General features: G+C 33.8%; 2 protein-coding genes across 2 annotated transcripts; both read right to left on the bottom strand.

The window, feature by feature from the left end:
- Positions 1 to 6,311: 6,311 nt before the first annotated feature.
- Positions 6,312 to 9,264, bottom strand: LOC132315065 (UPF0481 protein At3g47200-like). Its single transcript, XM_059813823.1, has 4 exons — positions 8,840 to 9,264; positions 8,445 to 8,492; positions 7,302 to 8,231; positions 6,312 to 7,121 (listed from the first exon to the last, which is right to left on the bottom strand). Exons 3-4 carry the CDS (start codon positions 8,176 to 8,178, stop codon positions 6,499 to 6,501), a joined length of 1,500 nt encoding a protein of 499 aa, XP_059669806.1. The 5' UTR covers positions 8,179 to 8,231; positions 8,445 to 8,492; positions 8,840 to 9,264; the 3' UTR covers positions 6,312 to 6,498.
- A 5,550-nt stretch (positions 9,265 to 14,814) lies between these two features.
- Positions 14,815 to 15,468, bottom strand: LOC132314703 (UPF0481 protein At3g47200-like). The gene has a single exon (XM_059813530.1). It carries the CDS (start codon positions 15,466 to 15,468, stop codon positions 14,815 to 14,817), a length of 654 nt encoding a protein of 217 aa, XP_059669513.1.
- Positions 15,469 to 15,902: the final 434 nt, after the last annotated feature.

Genomic DNA, 15,902 nt, shown 5'->3' with positions numbered 1-15,902 from the left:
CGTCTAGAAAAACAACTTCATAAATAGATTGTTAAATCGCATAATAAAAATTATTTGTACACACAGGAAATTTTTTTTTTTATTGGACATATAATAAAAAATCGATCACAACATATCATGTAAAAAAATTATTGATTTTTATGTCTAATTTATTTTATAAGTAGACGGACCTATATACTTATCTAATTTATTTTAATTTATATATTTTTTAAATTTTCACATGTTATAAATGGTATGAGTATTCATTTATTTTATAATTGAGTTTATCTCTTTTCATAAATTTCATAAAAAGTATAATGCTAAGAATTTTTAATAACTAGTGCAACTTAAAATTCATTAGTAAGTCAATACTTTGTGTTAAATAATTATCAAAAATTTGATAAAAATCACTAAAAATACATCTTTATTAAATTATGTTGTTAATATTAGTATATTGGTGCATTTTGGATACTACGTATGAGTTTGAGAAAAATTAACGACTGCGATAATCGGATCCGTTACATTACACTAATACAGACCCGATTCCATTACACTGCACAAAGATAGATGATGAAGAAAGAAAGCATGGATAAAGACGAGACTCAATAATCAAATACTAATCATAATTAATGAGAATCATAATGTAGGCATTAAAATTTTGTTAGCATCTTCTACTCACGACGACTTGGATCCATTAAATGAGAGTTGTGTATTTATTTAAATTTTCCAATTGACCCAAACTAATTGTTATAGGTCAACTCCAATTATTTAAATAGTAATTGGGGATAATTACTCTGGATAATTATCACAATATAATAATAAAATTTATCAAGAGAAATACATGTCATCATCTTATTTATCGGGTTTAGGGTTTAGAAGAAAGAATTAGACTTAAAGAGTGAAGACCCAGAGAAAACTGAAGCTCTGCCAAACTCTTCAATCTCTAAACATTCAAATCCTAAACTTTTCGCTATCCCACCATTCAAGCTTTAAAGACGAATAACAACAAATAAATTCAAAATAGTGTCGTTCTTACTCAAATTCAATAAATTTAGCACAACAAATAAATTCAAAATAGTGTCATTCTTACTCAAATTCAATAAATTTAACACAAGCACATTAAAAGTTGTGCAATTCTTCTTCAAAAATTAACAAGTTCAAAAAATCACCAAAAAACACCGTTTGAAATCAAGCGTCCACGTCCCTCAATTGGAAATTAATTAAAGTTTTCTTCGTTTTTCAAAGATTTGAAGGAAGTTTTGATGAAAATTGATGATGTAAATCCATCCTTGGTGTAGTTAATTCACCCACATTTTTAATGTCCTACTTTAGTGGGTTTAGTGTTTGGTTGTTAACTACAGAATAGGAAGTGGAGATAGTTGTTCCTATTTTTATGTTTATCTTTTAGCATGTTCTAAGAAAGTGGAGATGACCACTACATATGTTTTATCTATAAATTAACATATGCCGTTTGCAGTGTAATAGTGTAGTGATTTAGAATCTTTGTTTTCAGAAATAATATATATCAATTTTAGTCTTTTTTGGCTTCTAAAAACAGAGCAAAGTTGGTTGTCCTCCTTTTTAATTTCCAACATTTTTGGTATCAGAGCACCCGGTTCTTTCGTGTTGGGCGTGTTGGTGGTTTTGAAGAATTGTTGCAGCAGCAAAATTCAAGGAAAGGTATTTTCTTCAGCAAATTCAAGGAGAGGTATTTTCTTGTATTTAGTAATTCATCATGTCAATTGGTATGAATGCTCTTAATCTCTCACAATTTTTAATCCCTATTTTTACCGGAGAAAATTATGAATTTTGGAGCATTAAGATGAGGACCTTTTAATTTCACAAGATTTTTGGGATCTAGTCGAATCTAGCTATGCAGATATTGAGAGCTCTAAGGCTGCTAAGAAGGCAACTGATTTGAAGTCGACTGAGTTGAAAGAGCTTCGTAAAAAGGATGCGAAGGCTTTACTTGTTTTGCAACAGGCTGTGAAAGATACAATCTTTCCTCGTATCTCAAATGCCACGAAATCAAAGGAAGCTAGCTTGGACTATTTTGAAGGATGAATTTCATGGAGACAACAAGATAACCATTGTGAAACTCCGGACCTTCAGTAGAGAGTTTGAGACTCTTCTCATGAAAGGTAGTGAATCTGTTCAAGATTTCTTTTCTAGAGTTTCTGTTGTTATAAATCAAATGAAAGCATTTGGAGAGGAAATTTCTGATCAGAAAATTGTAGAAAATATTTTAAGAAGTCTCCCTTCAAAATTTGATCATGTAGTCACTGCTATTGAGGAGTCTAAAGATTTAAAAGTTTACTCTCTTAGTGAACTAATGGGTTCTCTTCTATCTCATGAAGAAAGAATTAATAGATCATCACAGAAAAATTTTGAGCAGTCAATTCAGGCCAAGGTGGAGATTTCTAACAGAGAGAAAAGTGTTAAAGGCACTTCCACGGATTAGAAAAATGCAGGACGAGGCCGAGGAAGAGAAGGCTATCGTGGTCGTGGAAGAGGATGTGGCAGATCTGGTATGGGTCGTTAAAATGGTGATAGAGACAACCATCACAGTGAAAAAGGGAATTACAGACAGAATTATAAGGGAAAGCAATGCTATTACTGTAAGAAATTTGGCCATACTAAAGCATATTGTTGGGAAAAGGAAAAACAAGAAGCTAATTTTACTGAATCGAAGGAAGAAGTAAGTAATTTATTTCTTACTTGTTTAAATTCCAATGAAAGCAAAGATGATATATGGTTGTTAGATAGTGGTTGTAGTAACCATATGACAGGAGAAATAAGTTTCTTTCGTACTCTTGATGAATCAGTAAAGTTGCAATTTGGCTTGGTGATGATAAACAAGTTCAAATTGAAGGTAAGGGAACCATTGTGGTTAAGAGCAAGACAGGTATTGAAAGATTAATTAATGATATTTTCTATATTCCTGATTTAGCTTATAATCTGTTGAGTGTTAAACAATTGACTCAAAAGGATATACTGTCTTATTTCATGATGATATATGTGAAATTAAAAAGGGGAAATCTGATTTGCCTCTTATTAAAGTTTACATGACTAAGAACAAGATGTTTCCTCTGGATCTTTCATGTTTTGATGATTGTGCACTAGTTGCCAATGTTAATGATGGGTCGAGGCTTTGGCATTTGTGTTATGGACATTTGCATTTTAATGGGCTGAAATTGTTGAGTCAGAAAAAGATGGTGTCCGGTCTTCCTTCTATTATTTGTATTGATGATATTTGCAAAAGTTGTATTTATGGGAAGCAGCATCGCTTACCATTTCCAGTCGGAAAAGCTTTAAGAGCAAAGATGCCTCTAGAACTCCTTCATGCAAATAGTTGTGGCCCAACAAATACTCAATCCTTAAACAATATTAGATATTTCTTGTTGTTTACTGATGATTATACTCGCATGAGTTGGGTTTACTTTCTTACTTACAAATCAAAAGCTGTTGAGAAATTTCAGGAATTTAAAGCTTTTGCAGAAAAAGAAGGTAGGCATGTTTTAAAAACTCTTCGAATTGACAGAGAGGGAGAATTCTTATCAAATCAGTTTGAGTCTTTTTGCAAGCTAAAAGGCATCCAAATGCAATTGACGGTAAGAAGAACTCCTGAACAGAATGGGGTCGCTGAAAGAAAGAACAGGATAGTTGTGGAAATGGCTAGAAGTATGTTGAGTGAAAAGCGGCTTCTAAATGATTTTTGGGCAAAAGCAGTGGCAACTTTAGTCTTCCTCCTTAATATATCTCCAACAAAGGCGGTGCGTAATATAACTCAATATGAAGCTTGGTGGAAACGAAAGCCCGATGTAAGTCGTTTAAAAGTTTTTGGTAGTATTGCTTATTCTTTGATCGACTCAAATGACCGTACCAAGCTTGATAGGAAAAGTGAGAAATGTATCTTTGTTGGGTATAGTGATGAAACGAAGGGCTATCGGTTGTGTAATTCGGAAACTAAGAAACTAATTATTTGCAAAGACGTTGTTTTTGATGAAAATAGTTTCTGGAATTGGGAGAGTGAAAAAAATCAGATTGTGCCATTTGTTGAAGATGAAACTGAGCCGACATAGAGTATGGAGAAAGTAATGACTCCAAAATCCTCTCCATCATCAAGTTCTTCGGGGAGCACTCCTTCAAGGGATATAAGTAGTGAAGACAGCAACCACATGGATCCTACTCTTGATACTGATACACCTCCACGTAAGTTTCAGTCTTTGAAAGAAATTTATGAGTCATGCACTTTTACTCTTATGATTTCAGAACTTGTGAGTTATGAGGAGGCACAAGGAATACAATAATAGGAAAATTCTATCCAAGAAGAAATGGCAGCAATTGAAAAAATAAAATATGGGAGCTAGTTGGCTTGCCACTTGAGAATGATGCAATTGGTGTGAAATGGGTTTACAAAGTGAAGTACAATTCAGATGGTACTGTGCAAAAATTCAAGGCAAGGCTCGTTACGAAAGGGTATGTGCAACAATATAGTATAGACTTCTTTGACACTTTTTCCCATGTTGCTCGATTTGAAATTATCAGAATGATTTTAAGCTTAGTAGCTCAAATGAAATGGCAAGTATTTCAATTTGATGTTAAATCTACTTTTTTAAATGGGTATTTGGAAGAAGATGTGTATGTTGAACAACCATAGGGATTTGTCATCAAAGGAAATGGGGAGAAAGTCTACAAATTAAAAAAGGCTTTATATGGATTAAAGCAAGCTCTACGAGCGTGGTACAGCAGACTTGATTCATATCTTCGTCAAAACGGGTTTCATCGAAGTGATAGTGCGCCTACTTTGTATGTGAAGGCAAAAGGTAATGATATTCTCATTGCATGTGTATATGTGGATGATATTATATACACTGGATCTTTTAGCTTCTTCATTAAAGAATTCAGGGAGAGTATGATGCAAGAGTTTGAAATCTCTGATTTGGGGTTATTGCATTTTTTTCTTGGTCTTCAAGTTCAACAAACTAATGATGGTATTTTTATCTCTCAAGAAAAATATGTATTAGATTTGCTCAAGAAATTTAATATGTCAAATTGCAAGATTTTTCTACTCCCATGAATACAAGTGAGAAGTTATCAATGAATGATGGGACTCTAAAGGCCGATCAAATGGTTTTTAGAAGCATGGTTGGAGGATTGTTGTATTTGACTCATTCTAGACCGGATATCATGTTTCCAGTGAGTTTAATCTCAAGATTTATGCATAATCCTTCTACACATCATCGTGAAGCAGCAAAACAGATTCTTCGCTATGTTCGGGCAACAAGTAATTTTGGGATTTGGTATAAACCAATTCCTTATTTTAAATTGCTTGGTTTTACTGACAGTGATTGGGCTAGTTTTACAGATGACAGGAAAAGCACAAGCGGTTTTATCTTCAATCTTGGTTCGGGAGCTGTGTCTAGGGTTTCAAAGAAACAAGCAACAGTTGCATTATCATCTTTAGAAGCTAAGTATTATGCAGTTTCATTAGCTATTTGTCAAGCTATTTGGATGCGAAGAATTTTGGAAGACTTACATCAATGTCAGAGAGAGAAGACAGAGATCTATTGTGATAACCAGGCTACAATTGCAATGACAAGGAATCCAATTTTTCATGGAAGAACAAAGCACATTGAAATCCGTCACCATTTCATTCGGGATGTTGTTGCGGAAGGAATAATTATGATGAAGTATTGTTCAACCAATGATCAAGTTGCAGATGGATTCACCAAAGCACTCTCTTATATGAAATTTGTTAAATTTAGATCTTCTCTCAGTGTTTCTAGTTTTTGAATCAAGGGGGAGTGATGAAAATTGATGATGCAAATCCATCCTTGGTGTAGTTAATTCACCCAAGTTTTTAGTGTCCTACTTTAGTGGGTTTAGTGTTTGGTTGTTAACTGCAGAATAGGAAGTGGAGATAGTTGTTCCTATTTTTATGTTTATCTTTCAGTATGTTCTAAGAAAGTGGGGATGACCACTACATATGTTTTATCTATAAATTAGCATATGCCGTATGCAATGTAATAGTGTGGTGATTTAGAATCTTTGTTTTCAGAAATAATATATATCAATTTCAGTCTTTTTTGGCTTCTAAAAACAGAGCAAAGTTGGTTGTCCTCCTTTTTAATTTCCAACAAGTTTATCACAGTCAGTTCAAGATCAAGCTTTGAAGCTCTTGCACCAACCAGCAAAGAAGATCAAATAGAGGATAATTTCTTTCTTTTGTAAAGAATATCCAATTTTTTATAAATCAATAAAATCATTATTTACTCAGTATTTCGTTCTTTGATTTGTAGTTACTAAATTTGTATGAACGCATACAATGGAGATACAAAGATTATTATTGAAGGCCCAAATAATGCGACAAATCACAGAGATTAAAAAGGTCACTCTAATGTTTGCGAAAGAGAAATCCTAAAGATGACAGTACATAGGTGGTGATATATATAAAATTATTACAACTAGTATATAATATTTTATAATTAAAGACGACATTCCATGTGGATTGAGGCATTAGGATTTTTCATAAGAACATATTGTGTAGATGGTCTGCAAAAGCGTGAGCACAAAAAGGACAAATGCAGCAATGACCGACAACACTATCCATAAATTACCAGCACAATTACGTTTCAACGTCCCCAATTCTTTCCTCCAAGTTTTGCGGAAACGCTTCATCTGATACAATAGGTCACCGTAATAGAAATGTCGGGGAACAGCAGCATTCCTGCAAATACCGTTGAAGATTTTCAACACAGATTCACTTGTACCCAAATGGTTACATATGACTCCTGCATTTTCAAGAATTTGAACGTCCTCCACGGAGTCCATGAGGATATCCATAAGGAATGCGTGCGACGTGAAATAACTGATCTTAATCCATGGATTACATTGCTCGAAAGCAATGAGGTTTCTCAAGAATGACTCTGTGAAATTATGGATGGAGAAACGTGGGATTTCAAGACGGCCTCGCCAAAAAAAAACATAACTATCATGATTGAGAAACTTCACATCGAACAGGTTGAATCCTCTTTTATTATTACTCTTCCGCAGCTTGATTCCTGTAATGCGAAGTTGTGTTGCTGTTGCACCTTGGTATCCCACTGGTTGCTCCTCTCCCTCTCCCCCTCCCCCTCCTCCTGCAAAATATTAATTAGAACAGTTAACCTTTGCATTAGTTCTACTAGTTGAGTTGAACACGACTCTTTGATATATGATTGTTATCTCAAATATGATTTGTTTGATAATTTTGCAGAGATCGACATGAATATGATTGTTATCAAAAAATTAACATAATTAAGTACTAGTTGTTGTACTACCTCGGGGATCCTTCACAGAAACAGGAGGTTGGTAGCAAATGTATATGAGATGGAGTATATGCAGAGGAGCTTCCTCATTTTTTATAGTTATGTCACCAGTGTCTCCTAACCCCATTATATCACCAAAGAATCCAAGGAGATATTCAATAAGGGAAGCGTTAGGGACAGGTGCAGGAGTAGGGGTAGTGTTAGGGGTACGGCTAAAGGTACGGATACGGAATGATGATCGGACGCTCCCACTTACACCTGGTGGGATACCTTCACTTGTAGTTGCAGTTGCTGGGAGACGTGTCACCGTCAGTCTGAACAATTCTTCAAGAACTTTGAAGGGAATCTGGTTCTCGAGTAGTAGCAAGTCACGTTGGACGGCAGAGTACCTTAAAGGATTATGCAAGATGGGGTTGTCCTGTTCCTTTTTGTGATGCCTGTATACAAGTTCCATAATGAAGCAACCATCAATTAATATCATTCCTAGAAGATTGGTGATGGTAACATTTTCAGCATTTTCCTTGAAGTGATCTGGATAGCATTTCTTCAAAGTGTTTTGCATGTTTAACATAGCTGCCTCACATTCTTTACGTGTTTCCTCTGGATTCTGAGTTCTTTCAAATAGGAAACACATGTACCTCAATTTGTCAGCCTCCATTGCTTGTAGATATTCGTTTCCACTGTGAAGAGGTCCAATAGATACAACACTAGGGGTATAAGCTTTTTCATTTTCTTCACGAAGCATATTGGGGACTCTTTTTATGACGAGATCTCTAGGGGCGTGTTCAATATTTTTTGTGTTGTCTTCGATTTTCTTATCTAGAGAACTTCTAAGCTGATCAGCTATCGTTGAGTTAGAACTAGAATTTTCTCCACGCTCCAACGGCATCTCTAGCTACTTGACTTTCTCTCTCTCTTGGTTTGTGTTTGTGTAGGTGTTCACTGTGACAACATGTTCATAATATAGTTACTGTCCTGTATACAGGTAGTGGCGCAATTAGAGTATTCAATTTTTTAGCAACAAATTAAATTATGTTTACACAAATAATGAGAACCCACCTAGCTAGCTAGCTAATATAGTGACAGTACCTTTAAGAATTGACTACAGCCATACAACAAATACATCATAATTACAACATGTATATTTATACATACCATTAATCGACTAATTTGACTTTGTTGAATCAATAAAGGATCTGCATTCTGAAACAAAATTATTAAAAGTGACAATTAATAATTTAATACTAAGAAATACTATATATATATATATATATATATATATATATATATATATATATATATATAGGAAAGAAGTTCTGGCTCTGCCTTGCCTTGAGAGTGAATAAAACAAATGATGACAGCAGAATAAAGACTACAAAAGTGAGTGCAAAGAAACTAAACACAACACACACTGAGATAGGGACGCTTGAGGCCTCAACGCTGGCGAGTTTTGTGCCAAAAGTTCATAGATATATGCGGAATTAAGAGAGAGAGAGAGATATATATAGAGAGAGAGAGAGAGGGAGAGAGAGGGAGGGAGACTGGCGTACCTGATTGTCAGAACGATGACAGTTCACTTCCTGGTGCTGTAATGGAATGCCCAAAAATGGCTCTTTATAATCACTTGGGCAGATATTATAATACAGACATATAATAATAGTAGTATTTTTATTTAGGGTCTTTTGGTCTAGGTGAGTTTTATAAAAGTAAAGTCTTTATATACTTTTACTTTGGTGATGACCGTAAAAAATTTGGTTTCTGTCATCAATCGCTACTGCCCAATCAATTACACAAATACAAATAATATGGGAAGCCGGTGTTATAATGAAAACAATTGAAGAAGGTCTCTTTAATATTGACACAACTCATAAAATGTTTATTTTGCTCAAAATTAAATTGTTTCAGGAATTATTGTGGATAAAAATGTCAAGACATCATATTTAGAAAGATAAACACCTTAACTTGCACTCAATAGTCATATAGTTCATATAACACAGCTATATAATACAATTTTGAGACATTTACGGTTATAAAATCAAATTGCTTCGATCGGCACTTGTTATCTAGAAAATGCTAATTTTATCTTAGGAGTCGAGTAATCTCACATTTGGCAAAGCAAGAATTGCGTGTTGATGGGTGAAACACTTTTTAATTTTAAATAAAAGGTCTCTAATGCTTTACTTTACAATGAATTAGGCAAGGTATATGTTGATTCTCAATTACTTTATACTAATTGAAGCAAAGTATATTCAAAATTTTCTTTTACTTTACACTAATTGAGACAATTTATATATTGATTTTCTTTTTAGGCTCCATTTGTTTGAACGAAAAATATTTTTCAGAAATATTTTTTTATTTTATGGTGTTTGGTTGTCATAAAATATTTATTAAGAAAAAAAATATTAAAATTTAATAAAATCGACAAAGTAAAAATAAAAATATATATTTTTCAAAAATAATAATTTACGTCAAAACAAACAGAGCCTTAATTACACTGATTGAGACACTGTATATAATTGATTCCCTCCTGCTCAATATGAGACCCATGTTTTCTTGTGCTTTTGTGCTGTTCAAGCGTTGCATGCTTTGTTTGCTCATCAACTAAACTGCTCCAAAAAAAAGAAAAAAAAATCTAAACTGCCCCGCCTCTTGACAAGCGTTCCATGTTGGGTAACTTGTTGGGCCCATTTCTATGATATTGGGGCCTGATTTGGGCTTTAATCCTGTATGTGCAAAGTGTCCAATTTATCAAGTCACATGCCCATTTATTTAAAATAGACTCTGATTTGTGTTTCGCCTCTACATGCAAAGTGTCTTCTACACCTGTCCATCAACTCAACTAAGCCCACTCCTTTGATTATAAGGATTATGGTAGAGTTCACTTGCTCCTCAATTCTTGCTTGTCCAGCTCACTGGTCAACCCATTTTCCCCAATATTTTTAACAACTATGGATCTATATCAACAGTGGCGGATCCAAGGGGAGCTTGGGTGGGCTTGAGCCCTGTCAAAATTTTTTTTTATTTTTTATTTTAGTATAGGTATATTTATCCCAATGTTTTAAAAAAGAAAAAATTAGTAATAGTATTAACCCTCCAATTTTAACCTATCCAAACAAGCCCAATATTTAAGCCACAATTTTAAATCAAAGACCCAACCAAATAGGTCAAAACCAAACAAGCTCTAAACAATCACAAAGACATAATACATAAAATTCTTAAATTCCTAATCTTGCACAAATCAGAAAACTCACTCCTTCTCTCCCTCTAAAGTCTAACCTTATTTCTTCTAAAATTTTCCAACTCTTTAATCTTTCGATCCCCAAATCCCCTTATTTAATATTGGCACCCCCATTAATAATTCCTAGATTCGCCCTTATATATCAAAATCCACATCCCTTCCAAATGTCGCGGTTTGATTTACACATGCCAACTCAAATGTGGCTACTTCTTATTGGTTTATATTTAGGGTACATTCGGCCCTCCCCCTCAATCGCTAGTTATTGATGTGTAAATAATTCTTGTCACAGCTACCATTCAAGTTCGCAATCTAGGACCATGGTTCAATGGATAATTCCTGGACCTGTATTCCTTAGATATGATCTAGTTTGATGGGTAACAATTATTAACCCAGAACCTAGCAATAATTGCACAAAATTGAAAGAGGACTTTTATTTATGAGTAGGCATATTTTGGCTTGGTCTGTTTCTGAGATTAATTAGGATTAAGTCCGTTCTAAAAATATTGAATGGTCAATTCTGTTTGATATATACATACCAATCAAATGAAAAATCAAAATCTCAAATTGATGTGATTTAGGGGATTTAATAGTTTTTTTATTTTTTTTATTTTTTATCATCTCATATTTTTATAATTATTATAAACACATATACGGCATACATATTAGATTATTTATTTTTATTTTTTCCTTAAACATGTTGCAGGGGCTCTTTTTTGCTCAGTAATAAAATAGTAATCCTGATTACGCGATGCATCACTCCCAATCCGGATTACGCGAGTAATCCTGCAGATTTAGAGGGCTGAAGGGTCTTCCTCGAGCCTTGTCCCATGTTGCCATGTCACTTCTCCCCTAATCAAGGGCATTAAATGTTGCTTGGCCGTCGATTGGTTAAGTCTGATACAGCATTAATTGTGATTTTAAGGTTTGCTGTCATAACGTGTATAATCTCATCAGCTTGTTAATTGGGCTTTGCTAAGAGCGAAGGCACTTCTTGACTTCTCATTCACCAATTCAAGATCCTCCTAAGTTTCCCAAATATGGACTCCTATAACACAGAGATCCTACCTCATCTCGTGCTAAGGAGCTCCGATCTCTCGGGTATCGCCAGGCGATACCCTAATTATAACAACACACATTACTACCGACCTATTATTACAGGTACTTACAATATATATATATATATATATATATATGTTTTAATTAACTTGACACATTTGAACATGATTGAGTGGATTAATTATTTGAGCGTCAAGATCCGCTCCGCCATCATAGTTTGCTGGGATGTATGTATGGTCTCAATGGCTAATTGATAGTTTAGTTTCTGACAGTAACTTCTCCCTATTAAAAATATTATTTTTTCAAAATCACATAAAGCAAGAACGTAACCGAAAGCGAATTCGAAAGCGACAGAATTAAGTTATAAATAATGACAATGGGAACAAAATCGCTCACGGAGTGTGAGAGCAGGAGCGCGTTCGGAACGTGGGAGTGATATCTGTTAACGAGGATCGTGTGACTTAGATTTTGCCTTTTTAGTTAAAAAATACAAAAAATAAAAATTTGTTTATATTGCAATTAAGAAACAAAAAAGACTTTCCACCTTAAAACTACTTTAATAAAATTATTTGATTTTCTTGCAAATGTAATTTATTGGATGCATTCAGAATCTCACTAGAGATTAATTTCCCTTCATCATTTTCTTTTTAGGTGAGATTTTATAAATTAAAATAATCTAATTTTCTGGAGATCATAATCTTTAAGTCTGCTAAATCGAGAAAAGGCATGCTTATGAGGGAAAATCAGCCAAGCTTACAGCATAACTGAAACAAGCTGGAACACCAGTAACAAGAGAGAAACCAAACAAAAACAAAAACAGCATCTTATGTAATTGAGAACGATAAGCTAATGTAATAGACCTAAAAATAATTGTTGTTCAATATATGGTCACTTTTACAGTAAATATTTAAATTTGGTAACTATTGTGTATATCTTTCTTTTCAGTCACAATGATATTGTTCATCTGATGTGAACTGTGAAGGAAAAGCTTGGACTTGAAGGGCCGCTATCAACATAAGAGACTATCCAACATAATAGAAATATCATGATTTTTTTTTTATTTTTTTATTTATTGAAATCCGTTATACGTCCTTTTAACTATTCAATGGAATCTAAGAAAACGTAATGGTGTGAACATATTAAATTCTCAACCTAAATCCAATCAATAAGTTTCCAATGGGACCTTATTTGAATTATTCAAGTAAGATCCCATCCCATGTTAGAAAAACATTGATTTATTTACGTGGGATCCCACTATGTTGCCTATTTATTGCTTGATGGGGGCGGCAGTCCCACTGAATTTGTTTTTATTTGTATTATATATTACTCCGTATATATTTTGTAAATTTTTAAAAATGTTGTTATTGAAATTATGAAAAAAGATATTAATATATTATAATATATGTTTGGATTAGACCTTTTCTCATTTTATAATTGTTTTTTTGTTGTGTATATAAATTTTACTAATTTTCCCTCTCAAAATTTTTTTCCTTCAATTTTAACTTATAATTCTCTGTAATCAAGGATTTTGTGACTTAATAGTATTTCCTCTATCATCCTAAAGTATAAGGTGATGGTTCAAGTTTCTAAAAGAGTAAAATGAGTGTTTGAGTTTCTTGTCGATGCCAAAATAATAATAATAATAAAAAATCTGCTTTCTCTATGCACCTCGCTCTCACATGTATTTCTTTTTTAACAAAAGAAAATCATGCAAATAAGTTATTTATTTGGTGTAATCTAATTAGGGAGTAAATTCTGATTTGGAGATCCTTACTTGGAATAGTTCAAGTTTACAATACAAAACAAGTTTTATTTATTAATTTTTAGGAAAAATTACATATTAATGAAGTCAAAGTTTCATATTTACTTAGAGACTGAGTTAAAGTTCCATATTTCTCTAAAATGGATTGCTGAGGTGGCACATGGTTTTTTACTGTTTAAAAAATTGTGGTGCCTAAAATGCCCTTCCCTAACAAAAAAGTAGTATCTTCAGTTCAAAAAAGTAGTACCTTCAGTTCAAAAAAGTAGTACCTTCGGAGAAAAAGTAGTACCTTCGTGGGTGTTTAAAAAACATGATACTTGGACGCCAAAAAGTAGTACCTTCAGTTCAAAAAAGTAGTACCTTCGAAGAAAAAGTAGTACCTTTGCGGAAGGGTATTTTAGGCACCACAATTTCTAAACAGTAAAAAATCATGTGCCACCTCAGCAATCCATTTTAGATAATTATGGAACTTTGACTCAACCTCTAAGTAAATATGGAACTTTAACTCCATTTATATGTAATTTTTCCTAATTTTTAATTATTGCAAGTAAGGTACTTTTAGGTTTGTTAAATTCTAACTAATTTGACTTGGAAAGACGTGGACACGAGGGGTCTCAAACTTTCCGATATTTTGAAAGTTTCAAATGATTGAGTAGTATCTAATTGAAATCCTACAATGTTTCTGTTTAGTCAATTTGTGTATGTTTGCTAGTGGTTTTTGCTTTTCTTGTTAGCTGGCTTTTGGAAATGGGACTGATCTAGTCTCTTTTATTCTGAAGCCGTGATCCCACTCTTGTTGTTGGTTAGTTTCTTTTAATAAAAATAAGGAAATATATATATATGTATATATATATATATATTAGTCCAACCTTAATTAGGGTCAAGTTCAAGAGACATATATAAATTTTGTCAAGAGACATTCTTGTTTATTTGTTGATTTAGATAAATGATGGGAACAAAATCAGACTTGTTTTGTTTTTTAACACAATTGGAACAGCTCTCTGTTTAGAAGTAAGAGTTAAAGCTCAAGTTAAAAATGTTCAACTCACAATTGGAAACTATTTAGGTTCTTTCTCTGAACAATTTGGTCATCATATCTAAAATATTGGAACAAAATCAAATTCTCAAAGACAATTTTGAAACAAATTGAAGAAGTTCCAGCAAAATTGAGCTCATATAGGAGAGATTGGTTAATTAAACACTAACAGTAATGATATATAATTATACGGTACAGCTTATATATATATATTAAAAAGATATTACATTTACATATGATCAGAGTACATAGCAAATTCAAATACAATTAATTCTCACAACTAGTACTAATGCTGTTTTTATTAAAGACAACATTAATTCTGGATTACTTGTGCTGATCCAGAAGAATAGGGAGAGAATATTGGTAGGAACATCCTAATATTATTACATATATTGCACACTTCAACGTAACAGATATATATATATATATAAAATTAATAATAAGAAAGCAAGGTGTAGATGGTCTGCAGCAATGTGAGCGCAAAGAGGAAGAAAGCAGCAATTATTGAAATGATCGTCCATGGACTACCAAAATAATCACGTCTCAGTTTTGCTGCAAATTTTGGCCAGCTTTGCTTGCAATAGTTGCTTACCTCCTTGCATGGCTCTTGGAAGCTGGAATCGTTTGGACTCACATTCTTGCAGATATTGTTGAAGACAAGAAATTCCTCTTCCGTTGATCCCAAACCATTGCGTATTATACCAACTTCCTCAAGCAATCCAACATCCTCTGGGGAGTTGATGAGTTTGTCCATGAGAAAAGCATGTGAAGTGAATTTTCGATCCTTTATACCAATGCAACTTTGCTCGAAAGCAATGAGGTTTCTCAAGAATGTGGCAGTGTAGTCATCAACGCGAAAAGGTGGGATTTCAAAACAACCCCTCTTACACACCCGAAAACAATAGCGTCGATCTTTACTGAACTTGATGTCGAATAGGTCTTCCAGATTACCTGCCTGGAACTTGACTCCTGCCAAGTCGAGTTGTGTTGCAGAATATTTGAAATCCGACCATGTCTCCATCCCCGTCTCGTCTTTCCTTGCAGCTTCCTTGACACCAGAATGCTTGTATGACATTTGGGGTGCCATATAATTCTTAATTGGGAGCTAAGAGTTGCATATTCCTATATGCTTCGTTTCTTGGGTTTTTTCAAGCTGCAGCTTCTTTTGAGAACGCTGCAGGTAGCTATCATGTAACAAATGGAGTATATGACAAATAGTTGCCGCATACTCTTCCTCCTGCTTTTTTTGTGTCCTCGGACGGCCTGGGGTATGAATTCACCATAACACTGACAGTATTTGCTTGTTCAATAATTCTAGTTTGGCCCAACATATTTTCAAAGAATGAAAATAGACATTTAGCAAGGGAGGGATAGACCTGGTTGGGTTCTGCAGCTTGGATGTAACCCATGGTAAGGTTGAACAATTCTTGAAGAACAAAGAATGGAATCTGGTTCTCAAATAGGAGCTGTGGAGGGAAAAAAACTCCTTCCAATAAAAAGCGCACACGTCATCACTACACA

Source organism: Cornus florida, unplaced genomic scaffold, assembly GCF_030987335.1.
Source record: "Cornus florida cultivar Cherokee Brave unplaced genomic scaffold, ASM3098733v1 CherokeeBrave_3.0.0_Hap2_Chr06, whole genome shotgun sequence".
Classification (NCBI taxonomy): Eukaryota; Viridiplantae; Streptophyta; class Magnoliopsida; order Cornales; family Cornaceae; genus Cornus; species Cornus florida.
This window is presented reverse-complemented; position numbering and strand designations above follow the sequence as displayed.

Bases quoted from the DNA above. Each gene is read 5' to 3' on its own strand.
- LOC132315065 (XM_059813823.1), bottom strand. From the start codon at position 8,178: ATGCCGTTGGAGCGTGGAGAAAATTCTAGTTCTAACTCAACGATAGCT. The intron at 7,122-7,301 runs GTAGTACAACAA...AATATTTTGCAG, and splicing joins TTCTGTGAAGGATCCCCGAG to GAGGAGGGGGAGGGGGAGAG.
- LOC132314703 (XM_059813530.1), bottom strand. From the start codon at position 15,468: ATGGCACCCCAAATGTCATACAAGCATTCTGGTGTCAAGGAAGCTGCA.